The sequence below is a fragment of the Patagioenas fasciata genome, unplaced genomic scaffold (assembly GCF_037038585.1).
Source record: "Patagioenas fasciata isolate bPatFas1 unplaced genomic scaffold, bPatFas1.hap1 Unplaced_5, whole genome shotgun sequence".
Classification (NCBI taxonomy): domain Eukaryota; kingdom Metazoa; phylum Chordata; class Aves; order Columbiformes; family Columbidae; genus Patagioenas; species Patagioenas fasciata.
In genome coordinates, this window is record NW_027288767.1 from 459,934 (window position 1) to 473,732 (window position 13,799).

At 51.0% G+C, this 13,799-nt stretch overlaps 1 protein-coding gene across 3 annotated transcripts in view; it reads right to left on the bottom strand.

The window, feature by feature from the left end:
- LOC139826866 (dynein axonemal heavy chain 9-like) overlaps positions 1-12,583 on the bottom strand; it is a 31,176-nt gene extending 18,593 nt beyond the window's left edge. For all 3 annotated transcript variants that reach the window (XM_071803260.1, XM_071803259.1, XM_071803258.1), the window contains exons 1-4: positions 12,341-12,583; positions 9,212-9,385; positions 7,621-7,828; positions 2,833-2,998 (exon numbers count right to left, since the gene is read on the bottom strand). In XM_071803260.1, the coding sequence (XP_071659361.1) occupies positions 2,833-2,998; positions 7,621-7,828; positions 9,212-9,385; positions 12,341-12,481 (689 nt within the window). In that variant the 5' untranslated portion in view covers positions 12,482-12,583. The remainder of the gene's footprint in view (positions 1-2,832; positions 2,999-7,620; positions 7,829-9,211; positions 9,386-12,340) is intronic.
- Between the last annotated feature and the right edge of the window lie 1,216 nt (positions 12,584-13,799).

The window sequence follows — 13,799 nt, forward strand, 5'->3', positions numbered from 1 at the left end:
CAGAAGAGCGGTGACTGCTGCAGTTTGCACACACTCAAGACACTGGCTCTAAGAGCTTAGATAAGTGTGCCACTGGCTGTCGCTTCCCCCCAGCCCACTTGCTGGTGGAGCAGTGTGGGAGGCAGAACAGGCCACCCTGTGCAAGCATTGCTCAACAGTACCAAAAACATCTCTGTATTATCAACACTGGTTTTAGCACGAATCAAAAAACATAGTCCCATACTAGGTACCACAAAGAACATTAACTCCACCCTGGCCAAAACCAACACAAACTTCCAGGTAATAGAATAGCTCTCAAATTTTCTCCTTATCACCCCCCCAGGCAGTAACTGTGCTTCCACACCCAGAGCCTGTAAAACGTTTGTCTCTAATAAATAAGCTGGGGAATCTTCCACTCATATATTCCTTCCCCATACACTTTTAATTCTTATTATCACAGATAGGGCTGGAGCGCCGCTCCCCGCGGCCGCCGTCCTGTCCGCGCCAGAGACCGCCCCGCCGCCATCTCTAGTGAGGGCACAGCGGCCGCGCTCTCCCCGCCCCGCCACAGACACCTCATCAGCCACCGCCCGAACGGCGCCGGTACCCGAGGAGGAGGACTCGAAGGACGTTAACTCCCCCTCCTCGGCGGGGTGCGCCGCCCGCTTCCCAAGAGCGGCTCCCAGAGCGACCAGCTCCCCTCCTCCCCGGCGGCACGAGGCACGGCCTCAGTGCGGCGGCTTCACTGCCCGCGCCGAAGATGGCGGCGCGACGGGAGCGGGAAAGCGTGAGGCGCTGCAGGCGTCAGGCCCGGCCCGGGAGCCCCCAGCCGCTCCTGCTCCCACGCACCCCCCCCGTTTGCTTTACATTTGTGTATCGTATATAAATGCGGGGACAAGGAGCAGCGGCACGGAGCAGGCTGCTGGGTACGAGGTGTTCCCTCAGCACACACACCCACACCCCCCGTCCCGGGCCGGGCCGGGCCGCTCCGCACGAAAGGGAAGGTGAGGGAAAAACAAAAACTAAAGGCACAGAGGCGTCCCGGCTGAAGCCGAGCTGTGCTCATGTACCCTTTGAATGACAATTCCAAAGGCACATCCCCACTCACGAAAGCTGGCGGCTCTGCAGGGTCCCCAGCAGACACAACCACCGGCCGGCGGGGCGGGGGGGGCTCTGCCCGGGCAGCTCCCGCAGGGTCCGCAGTCTGAGGACAACGCTCCGCCCGCAGCCCCGCACCGAAACCGCCGGAAGGCCCCACAGCCTCCTTGTCAAGCCCAAGGGAATCCGAGCTGGGCCCGTATACGGTCAGTGCTCCAGAAGCTTCTCCGCTCCCAGGCGTTTCACTAAACGAGGGCCCCATCTGCCAGCCGAGGGCTGTGGGCGTGACCAGAGCGCCCATCAACCGGAAGTGCCGGGCGCTTTCCTGCGGCTGCAAAGTGCTGCGAGATGGGGCTGTGGGTCCCCCGGGGCGGGGCGCGGAGCTGCTGCGTCCCCCCAGTTCTGGGTCCCCCGACCCAGAGCAAAGCGCTCCCCTCCTCCGGCTGCCGACAGTCAGCCCGGCTTCTTGCACAGCCCCCTGGTTACCCCCTCACCCCGTCCCCCCAGTTAGTCCCAGGGGGTGTTTCCCTGTACGTTGCTGCATCCGCCCGCACCTCGCTGCATCCCCTGTACGTTGCTGCATCCCCCCGCACCTCGCTGCATCCCCTGTACGTTGCTGCATCCGCCCGCACCTCGCTGCATCCCCTGTACGTTGCTGCATCCCCTGTACGTTGCTGCATCCGCCCGCACCTCGCTGCATCCCCTGTACGTTGCTGCATCCCACCACACCTCGCTGCATCCCCTGTACGTTGCTGCATCCCACCGCACCTCGCTGCATCCCCTGTACGTTGCTGCATCCCACCGCACCTCGCTGCATCCCCCTATGCCTCACTCCATCCCCCACACCTCGTTGCATCCCTCTGCGCCTCACTGCATCCCCCTACTCCTCGCTGCAGCCCCTTGTGCCTCCAACGCTCCCTCGCAGCTCCCTCACCCTCTATCTGCCTGACTTCCCTGACACCCACAGCCCAAGATTTCTGCCTCCGCTCCACTGTCTCTGTTCCTCGGAAGCTTTTGGCAGAGCTCAGGCATGCACACAGCTGAGGAGAGTGGAAATTGCAATGCGTCCCTGCCCTGTATTCCCTGTGGAGAGATGCAAATATTCATGTCCCACACAGAGCTGCTGGCTAAAGTGTAAAACACACCAATCTCCTTCCAAAACAGTCACTGCTTTTCCTTCAAATCACCTCTGCCTAGATAATGGTTGTTTGCTGCTGCCTGACAGAAGACAATGTTAGGTGCTCACAGCAGGGGGGTTCACCCCAGCTGAGGCCAAATCCACAGCCGCCTCTGCTCTCAGCGTCGCGGGGCAGCAAGGCCGAGCATCGCGCTCCCCTCGCAGGCTTTGCACTGGGACCACAGTCACAAGCCACAGCAAGAGCAGAGCAAAGCTCCTCTCAACCCAGCTATGAGTAAGCAATCAAGCGGTATTAAAGAAGCGATGGACAACGTCCTCGGACACACGGTGTGAACTGTGGGGTTGTCCTGTGCAGGGACAGGAGCTGGACTCGATGATCCTTGCGGGTCCCTTCCAGCTCAGGACGTTTTGTGATTCTAAGTGAATTTGTTTGCTGGGGACAGGGGAAGCCCTGAGGGTGCTCAACTCTCAGTTCACCCAGAGCCTCCCAACCAGCTCTAGCCCAGCAGTATGCAATGGGAAGAGGGACCCACGCTTTGAGATTCTCTCAAACCCACTCCCCAGCACTGGAGCTGAACAAAAAGGTCTCCGACAACCAAGCCCAAGCAGGCTCCTACCAGTGGCCGTAGTCCAGGTGCTGCCGGATCAGCGTATGGGGCTGCACTGTCCCGTAAGCGTCCACCTCGGGCATGTTGAGATCATCAATGAAGTACACGAGCTTCTTGGTACCTGGAGGGCCATAATTCCTACCAGCCTTTTTCTCCAGAGGTTTCTCAAGCATACCTGTAGGGAGGCAGAGGTGCAAAGCTCATCTACTGGGAGAGCAACTGCTGCAAAATAAAAATGATTTCTCAGCCCAGCTCAATGCTGTGCTGTGTGTAGCTACAGCGGCCCCTCAAGGAGCTGAGATGTCCCCCAGCTGCAGCTGTATGAGGAGCAGCTGAGGGGCCTGGGGGTTCAGCTGGAGAACAGGAGCTGAGGGGAGACCTTCTGATCTCTGAACTGCCTGAAAGGAGCTTGGAGCCAGGGGGGTCGGGCTCTGCTCCCCAGGAACAAGCGCCAGGAGCAGAGGAAATGGTCTCAAGTTGCACCAGGGGAGGCTGAGGCTGGATCTGGGGAACAATTTCTTCCCCAAAGGGCTGTGGGGCATTGGAACAGGCTGCCCAGGGCAGTGCTGGAGTCACCAGCCCTGGAGGGTTGGACAGACGTGGAGATGAGGTTCTCAGGGACTAGAGTGCTAGAGCTGGGTTACGGTTGGACTCGATGATCCTGAAGGTCTCTTCCAACCAAACTGATTCTATGATTCTACAGTGCAGCTGGGAGCCCTGCAGGGACCCTTGGTCAGCACTTTGGTTTGACTTAAATCAGAAAGCTCTCAACTCTTCCTTCCAAACAAAAATACAACAAACTTCGTCTGCTACAAAACATGTCTACCTCAGAGCAAACAAGAGCTTTTCATGCAAGATAAAGCCTTTTGAATCTCTTCTGCATAATTTTTTAAACGCAATCTTGCTTGCAGAGGTGGCTGTGCCAGAGCAGTGAGCATCCCCTGCTGCCTGCCCCGGCGATGCGGCAACTGCAGCGTGGCCAGGGCAGCAGGCACTGGGCGCTGCGATGGAGAAAGGGAGATGGATGCTGTGGGCACAGAAGCCCACGAGCAAAGCTGCTGGTTTTGTGAATATATGCATCTTTTACCCTGTTAGACAAAAATAGGCGATCTCAGGGCCAAATTCCTGGACATCTTCAGAACAACCAACATGACACTTTTATTTAAATGCATCAAATAATCATAAGTTCCCTGATCTTCTCACCAGCGTTACCCAACCCTCCAGATAATGTGACAAGACTTAATTCCAACACGAGCTGTCAAATTACCACCTAGTTTCAAGTAGGGTCACGCACACGCAAAGGAAAGCACGGAGAGAACAGTTTCGCATTTCAAAGCCTTGGAAGACTTTAATTTGTTTTAGCAGAAGGCTGGGGTCATATGTTGCTCTAGCTCATAAAACGTGGGGAATATTTATAATCCTGGGCTGATATTTAATAAAAATCACCCCACGTCGCTGCACATCATGTTCTATAGGTTATTGATTCCTCTGATTGCAGCCCAGGCAACCTTTACTGTCTCAGTAAGTGGAAAAGCAAACGGAAGCAACGCTCCTCTGCCCAGACCCCGGGTGGGTTTTCTGCCCTGTGCTTACTCGAAGAATTTGTTTCATTAGCAGTTTTGGGTTGGCAACAGACCTATAAGGTGCTATAAAGCAGCACACGGTAAGTAGCAATTCTTTGTAATTAGGGAAGACTGGCAAATGTAAACGGGACTGGGAGTTTTTTTAAGCCATTTATTATCACGTGCAAAAGTTGTTAAGGAAGATTTATATTCCGTTGGTTTGTTTCAGATCACAGACCTTTCAAAACGCTGGGTTCTTCCTGCTTGGGTGCACTGCAGACAGCTCGCCTTGCTCACCACTCAAAACGCAGCTGATTTCTTGTCACAGACAGTTGCTGCACAAAGGAACGGATTGTGCTACGAAAAATGATGAATCTTTCCTCAGCGGAGCCTCTCTCCCCGTTCAATAAAACCACAATATTTGAAATTTCTGGTAGCAAGTTAAATTAAGTGTTTCAAATAAGCATTTAATTTAAATTTAATTAGTCCCTAATTAACATATAAAATCAGCCCTTTTTGAGGTTAAACAAGTATGCAAGAGATTCATCACACTGAAATGCAATTACTGGGGATCAAGTGACATGTTCGTGGAAGTGGTATTTTAATTCAAAGCCGTATCTCACAATAATAATAAGGGGCGGTGTGTCTGTGTGAGATCCTGACACATACTCAAACCAGCACCTCAAAGAAACAGTCTGGACACCTCGTACCTTCTGGTTGGTGAGCAAGGGAGAGGGAAAAAAAGAACCCAAACAAAAAAAACCACAAGATTTATTGCAATTTCTCTGAATGACAGAAGTCAGGGCTACATCTGATGGAGGGGCAGAGGCCCAAGAGGGCACGAAGCAGAGCGAGGCCCAGGGCAAATGCCACAGAATGTGGTATTTAGTCACAATAAACTACAGAAAATCCCCAAACTGGCCCCAGGTTCAGGCAGAGAGAGTGTTGGGCTCCTTTTAACCCCTGTGCACACGGCGCTTCTGGAAGCCACAGGATGCAGGGATGGGTTGAACAACAACTCTGCTTCCCCTAAGGGCTGCATCTTATACATCTCTGCAGCAACAGGCACCTTGTCTAAGGAACTACTGGAACTCAGGTTAGGATCTTTTTTAAGTAAGAAAAAATCCAAAATTACTTTGTGCCCATGTTTTACAAATTTAAAGATGTGCCTGCTGGGGAAAAGAATAAAGCAGCCAAGTGACAAACTACACAAAAAGGGACAAATTAACTCTAAAAAATGAGCAGCAGGGATCCAGGCCAAGCAGTATAAATCATGCTTCTCAATGCAAATCTCACCACCACATCTTCATCCACACACAAGACAACTTGCTCCTCTGTGCAGGGGAAGAAAATCACTGACTCAGCCCACAGCTCATGACCAGGGACACGGTGCCAGGTCTGCCTGTACAAACAACACCTGCACACACTCGCCCATCCAGCTGGAGACAAACGGCTGCACATTCACAGAATCACAGGATCCCAGGCTGGTTGGGCTGAAGGGACCTCTGCAGATCCCCCAGTCCAAGCCCTGCTCACGCAGGGTCACAGAGCAGATCACACAGGTGGGTCCAGGCGGGTTTCAATGTCTCACAGAAGGAGACTCCACACCCGCTCTGGGCAGCCTGGGCCAGGCTCTGGCACCTCCCAGCAGAAAAGTTTCTGCTCATGTTCAGATGGAGCCTCCTGTGTTTCAGTCTGTGCCCGCTGCCCCTCACCCTGGCGTTGGGCACCACTGAACAGACTCTGGTCCATCCTCCGACAGCCACCCTGAGATATTGATCCCATTGATCAGATCCCTCTCAGCTTCTCTTCTCCAGCTCAACAGCCCCAGAGCTCTCAGTCTCTCCCCATAAGAAAGAATCTCTAGGTCCCTCAGCATCTTTGTCCCCCACCCAGGCAGCTGGACAGAGAGACAGACAGACAGACAGACAGACAGCCAGACAGCTCAGCCCATTTAGCAGCTCAAGGGCATTTTGCAGAGACCCCAACACAGGGAAAAAAGCAAAGGGGCACCTGGGAGGGAGGAGGGAGACTGCAGCCATCACACACTAGCAAGACCCAAAACCCTTCAGACCTGCCCCAGAAAGCTGCCGTGACTCCACGACACAGCCCCAGGTGACACAGCGTGGGCTGAGCCTGTGCTGTCACCTCTGCGAGTGGATCAGTCCCACAGGGCAACTTTAAACTCTGACACCTTCCTTAAAACATCTGCAGTGTCGGGAGCCCAGCAGAGCACAGACAGGGGCTGTGATGCTCATGGCCGTGAGCGTGTTCGCCCCAGGGCCACCTGGCCAGGAAAAACCCACATGGTGAAGGTTAAAACCTTGGTCTCACTGGTGCTGGTCCTGTAGAGGGAGTAAAGGGATTTCAGGACACTTGGGTCAGACCAAACTCCATAAAGGAAGTTATTTTGGTTTACAGTGACCCACAGCTGTTGTTCAACTCAAAACAAGCAAGGTTGTTTCATTCCTGATTAATAAATACATGTAGAAAATTATCCTCTCTCTTTAGGTCAACTGAAAGTGAAAATACCATTCCAAAATGAGTCACTTTTCAACAATTCCCTCTTTCTCTTCATCTGTGAAAAGACTACACAGCAGAACTGACCTTATCCTGGTCTCAAACTTCATCTTTCACTGATGTGCCAAAATCCTCATCAAAGATATTCTCATGGGCTTCCCCAGGTCAGAGCCTCCCAGGGTCAGCAGCCGTGTCCCCTGGGGCGGTGGGATGTGGCACCCGCTCCGTGGGAGCACACGGGGCTGCATCAGGATGCGGGGGACAGCCCAGGAACCAGCAGCACCTGCACATCCCCATTAGCACTGTCCTCACTGACAACTGGGATGCAATTCCCATCATTGCACTCTGAGGACAGCTTAGATCCCAGCCAAGCAACCCATTCTATTCAGCACGGGCTTAAATTCAAGCGTATTAAAGACACACCTCAAGTCAAGTACGAGCTGTGTGCTGTAGAGAACAGCAGCAGATTTAAGTGTGTGCTTTGCACAGCCCTGAACCAGAGTCGTGGTGTTCAGAATTCAATCCCTCATGTTGGGAAATGCCATTTTCCATAAAACCAGGAGTCTGCGGACCAGTGAGTTTCACAGTGGGATTTAAGAGTCAGTGGGTGCCAGTGCAGTGCCCACAGTGCACACCCAGCTCCAAACCCCGACGGACACCCCAGGAATTTGGTGACCTGCCAGGCAGAAGTCCCACATCTCAGCCATTGTCTTACCTTGCAGCATGGCAGAGGTGGCGTAGTAGTTAAACGGGACCTTCTTCACCACATAGGCGTCTGTATCCAGTGAGCAGAGCTTGTCCCCCACCAGCACAGACTTCCCCGTGCCGGCGTTGCCCACCAGCATCACGGGGCGCCGGCGCTCCAGGAGCCTGTCCATGAAGTACCGCACACGGACCGTCTCGGTGGTGGGCACCAGGCAAGCCTGAGAGGGGCAAAACGAGCAGGTGAGTGTACCCATCTGTGGCACCACCCCACTGCCATGTTCTGAGGAGACATCAAACTGGGAGAGCCAGGAATGAGTGCGGTGACCTGAGTTTCTAGATGGCGCTAGGAAGGGAACAATACACTGCTACCAACCATTCAAGTCAAACTATCTGTACAGACGAAACAATGACAGCGGGATGCTGAGAGCAACATCTGGATCTCGCCGCAAACACACATTTTGCTAAAATGGTAACAATTTTTACAAGTCATCTGCTCACTGTGGCACCTCTAAAAGGAAAGAAAGGCATAGCTGGCAAACGCAATTCACTACCTGCAGCAACTCTCATTTTTCGTCCAAATCATATAAACAACCCTATTTTCAGCCACGCAGAATGACGAGATGGTGTCTCAGGGACTTTGTCACTACGTTGTCCCACATCCTGCTTCTCTCTGCAGGCCAAACGCACCTCCATCCTGCACCCTGGGCACACCAGCCCTGGCTCATAGGTGTCTCTGAGCCTGCGCCTCATGTACATCACTCAGCTCTGGAAGATGGATGGAGGATGAGTCTTCACAGTCAAAGTACAGTAAAGAAAGATGGGTAATTGAGTTGTACTTCATAAAGAATGTGTCAAGGGTTTTGATTGTGGGGTGACAATACAACCATGGCAGATGTGTTGTTAGCCCCCTCTCCCCCACCTTCAGCCCCTCTCTCTCCCCCATTCCCACTCAGGACAGGTGATTGGGAGGGAAAGAAGGATAGATAGAAGAGAATTGGAAAAATTAAAGATGTTTTACTAATGCTACTAATAAGAATAGAGAAAATAATACAAAATATACAAAACCAATCTTGAAAGCCCCAGCAACTGCAGAGCTGGCACCTGAAGTCCTGGACTGGACTGTGCAGCCAACCGGAGCTGGATTCAGTCTGTCATGAGGCCTCAGTTCGCAGGGACGACCAGCAAGGTCCTCTCCTAATCTCGGCCATAAGCAAAATGGACGAGATCCTCGTGATCTCCCACTTTTATATGAAGTATTCACGTGAATGGGATGTTATACTCTGTTTGTCAGTTTCTTGGTCACCTGTTTCTCATTGCCCCTCTCGCGAGATGCGAATCTGTCCTTATCAATAACCTCACATTCCATTGCTATGTTTACCAAAACATGGATCTGGTTCTCCAGGAAAACGCAGCTGATATGAAGGTTTTACCTGACAGGCAAATTCACTAAAAGAGAAACTTGTTTTTAACAAAACCAGGACGGAATGCCATTCTTATTATGAAGTGCTTGACCTCGAATGAGACTTCAATTGAAATGCCTGCATACAGTCACTAAAATGCATGTGCTCTTCCCAGACAAAACACGTGCAAGGTTCACATACCTGTAAGGGCATTTCTGGATCAAATTCAAACTGAGGAATAAGTTTAGACCAAGGTTCAAACTTCTTCGTTTCTGGATCAATGTAGAAGTCAAAGACTGTGCCCTGAGAGGGAAACTTGATAGTCTTGAATTCTGCCACCCACCACTTGCTGAACTCCACTCTGTAGTCCACAAGCTATAAGACAAAAAGTGGAGAAAATACACTAATCTGGATCAATTAATTAGTAATGGAGAATGTTATCTATCCCAGTCCACCAGAGCGGGATTAGTCCTTAAAATATATTCCACAGCATAAAGTTCTTATCATTTTTCCTGCTATTAAGCCTAATTTTTCATTTTCTTCATTTCTGCTCATCAGTCCTATTTATTCATCTAAATAATTCATCCTCTGTGTTGATCACTCTTGGTATGTCTGAGACTAGATAGATGGATCAATTTGAAAAAGAGAAATACGTGCCTATGACTAAACAGACCACTTGATTGATTCTTGGTGCCTACTTCTTCCAACAGACAAGGACACAACATCCGTCTACATCTGTGCTCATGGTCAGTCACAGCATGCATACCAAAGCCTTTCCTCATCAATCACACCACTCTATTCAGAGTGAGTTGTTGTCTTCTGGCTTCTTTTCAAGCCACAACGTTTCAGACAAGCAGGACTGCAGACACCAGCGTACCAAAGCAGCAGCGAGGGTCTGCCCCTTTGACCCCGCCGTGATTCTGCGCTGCCACATTCCCCTCAAAGCACCCGTTTCCTTGCTTTTCCCCATTGTATCTTTCTACACATGGAGATTTTGGAGCATCTGAATTTTTTCAACTGGGGTGACAGTTTTGCTTTAGATGCTGGGTCAGGACTCACCAAATGTGCTTAGTCCCCTCCTCTGCCCTAGGTCTCCTGTATGACATTGGGCCAGCCATTCTGCCCAAACACCTTCCCATGTGGACAATGGGAACTGGAGAGAGGTGGAGGGGAGGAGGAGAGGAAAATTGCTGTGAGAAAGATGTTTGTGAAATACCGGACGCATCATTTAGCCCGTTTTAACAGCACAGTTTGTTCCTGGGGTGTCTGCGGGTCTCTCCTCCCCATAGCCATACAATGTGGGGTCACCAACACATTGTCCATAGGCTGCTCGGCCTCCATAAGGAAACCTGGGTTTGTTGCTGAACTGAACCAAGTGTCCTCCATAAAGCCTCCTGAGCCACAGTCCCTCAAAAGACCAGTGGATTTGAAAAACACATTAATAGTATCCACGATTTTGCAGACTCGTGCTATTCAGAGAGGCAGAATCCCTGTAATTCTCCATTCTCCTGTTGTTATAACTCCTCAGCAGCGGCAGCAGAGTCGCCCGCAGTGGAGCGGGACGTGCGTGCTGCTAAAAGCTTTCCCACAAGGGTGCCCTTACCCGCACAGCCAAACCGCCTGCAAGCGCGCTGTGCCGCGCTGCCCGCCCTCCCTGACCCCGCGGTTAAATGGAGCCACTCCAGCCCCAGCTCTATCGCCAGAACGGTGTGGAATTCAAACCACTTCCTTAATAAAAACCCCATATGGATTACCGCTAATTTCAGAGCCAGGAAATGGCAAATCTATCATCTGTTTTTATACAGGGGCCCCGCTACCCACCAACAAGCACCGAGTAGTGGGAAGCCTCCCAGACTGTTTCTCCTGACATTTCGGCCGCGAAAGGTCAGCGCGAAGGGCACCTTCGGTGGAAAGCAATAAACAGATTTTATATTGGATCATTTTTCATCAGGCTCCCCATTGCTCGGACTGCTGTATCCTCGCACTCTCAGCTCTGACATTTACAGAGCATCGCGGGCAGTAACGCACAGCCAGGCTCCCGGCGGAGCCTCCCGGAGGGTCGCTGTGCCTGCAGCTGCTCCTGCAGCCCACCCAGAGCCACTACCGCAGGCAGGAGCCCGGCCTGATGCACCCGAGACTGACTGTGCGGCATGGGGAACACAGCGGCCAGCTGCCACAGCACCGCACACCAGCATACTTGCGCTTGTACTGCTGAAGCAAAGACAAGTAGTGCTTCCCAGGCTTTATTGTGTTTTGTTTTGTTTCTTTAAGTCATCCTAGACTGGCAACACTAAGGCTGAGTATTTCCCAGCTGGCACATGGGAAATGGAGGCTCCACAAGGACCAAGGAAGCTGGTCTCGCACAGCTCATTCAATGGTCACAAGGTGTGATGGCACCAAGTGAGCACCCAGCTGAGCTTGAGCTGTGTTGTTCAGCACTTCCTGAAGCATCTGATCCTTGGCATGGAGCAAATCTGAAGAGACCAGCAGACACTCTAGGTCTGGCGTTAAGGTACATGAAAACACACAAAGAGACCCCTGGGAGCGCTTGAGCAGCCATCAAGAACGGCAGTGCCTCCACCCGAGCTGGGGAGGGGTGTCTGGTGTTACATTCGTGGAGAGACCTCCCGCATAGTCCAGACAACACAGAGTTTGACACAAGCCCAGCGGAGATCAGACGTGGATCTCCAAGCCCTTGACAGCAGTGCAGTGTGGGCAGACCCAGACATCAGGACTACACACTTTAGACCTGAGGATAAGGCGTCCTCTGACTAGGGGATGCAACCACCCAAGAGTAGGTGTGCCCCTGTGGCCACGAAAGTCAATGGCACCTGGGGTGCCTTAGGAAAAGTATGACCAGCAGGTCAAGGGAGGTTGTTCCTCCGGCTCTGCTCTGCCCTGGTGACAAAACACCGGCTGGTTTGTGTTATGTAGCACGTCTACCTGTGCAGTCAGAAGGCTGAAAGACTGCTCCACTGATACATCCATCTGATAAATCAGTCTTAATTTGATCACATTATGCACATCCACAGGCTTCCATAAGTTAACCTTATGTTTCTCCCCAGTGAAATGCATCTGCATAAGCAAACATCCCTCCACCTTTACCACTGACCCCTCAGCTGTTCTCCGGTGGTGTTACACCCTGGATAACGAGGCCTTTCGTAAAAGGAATTGTTGTGTTTCTAGTTTATTATCACCTATATGAGAGCCCCAGGAAAACAGCATTACTGGCATAGCACTATGTTTCAGAAAGTATGAAGAAATCAAAACAACACAAAACCACACAAACAAACTGTGTGAAAGATGCTGAAGAGGCATCTTCCGTCTTACCTGATCTCGAAACATTGATCCACCAAAGGCCCAGACGGCAGCAAAGACAAAGTAAAGTTCATAAAGCTCCTTGGGACAGTCAGGAGGTGTGTTCTCCTCTGCCAGGAGACATTCAAGGAGGTAGCACAACATCTGAACCATACTCTGTTCAGGAATGGGAATAATCTTCTTAAATCTAAGGGATGGAAATTAGAAAGCAATACGTCCATCACAACCCAGGAAGACTAGAAATGCTCTTTCAGAACACTGCCATTCTGCTTGTCAGCGGTACGTGTCCTATTCCCAGGTACAAGAAAGAGAACACCCATTCTCACACTCAGACCCGCTGGCACCGGCACATACACAAGTAATAACAATAATCAGAAGTTTCAAGCATTTTAAAACTTTGATCTTCTTGAAAGAAGCAGAATGGAAGACTTGCTAAAGGCAATGATTTCCTGCGAGCACGATGAGTTCAAAAGCGGTCAAATAGAGGAGTAATAAAATAAACCCTTTCATCTTGCCATTTTACATTCATTTAAGCTACACTTACAGAATTCCAAACTAATATTGTAGCTGCACTGAAGTCCTCCATAAAGTAATTATAGCTATTTGAAAGGTTGGTTCTACGATTTCTGAATTAAGCAAGCTACCAAAACACTCAGCTCAGGGTTGCCTGCAGCTAATCCCGTGGATTTCACGCTCTGAGACAATGTTCAGCAAACAGAATGGGAAACGTCCGATTGACTTTGCTACCAACAGTCAAAACCAACTCGGTCCCACAGAGAGAAGTTCCCTAGCACAATGTTTAAGTCCTGATTCCAGACCCTTCTGACACATCCCCCTTTTGGCTGACATCTCCCATGCTCACTGATTTTTCTTTTGTTTTTAAAGGAAAGTGCAACTATAGGAAGCAAGTAGAGGATGGGAGATGCTCCCTTAAGTTTTCTGGGACTCTACTTTGGCCAGTCCTCACCACAGTATGAGAAAGAGAATGGTTTCACATGATGATAAGCAAGAACCACATGACTTCCCTGTGGACACTGCTTTAAAGCCAAATCAAGCCAAGAAGCACTAGGACCCTTCCAAATACCCAAGTTCTTAATGAAAAATAACTTGTGGAGTGGGCTCAGGTCTAGCCTGACACATCAGGAGGCTGAAAAGCTTTCTCTTTGGGATCTGCCGGAATTATTTTCCAAGAGATAGAGAGTTGATACAGGAAATACAATAAAAATCAAATCAAAATCAGATGAAAACCAGATCTGACCAACACGATACAGGCAGGAGCGTCACTTTGCCCACCTCGCCCTGCTGGTTCTCTGAGCTTAAGCCAATGATGCTCAGGGCTTCCAGGGGCAAGGAGGATCATGTGCAGCACAACCCAGCGCAGCACAGCTGGGCTGGACAGTGGCAGGTGTCCCCATGCCCTCACCACGGGTGACACAATCACTCATCAGATGGTACCTTGTTCTGAGGGTGT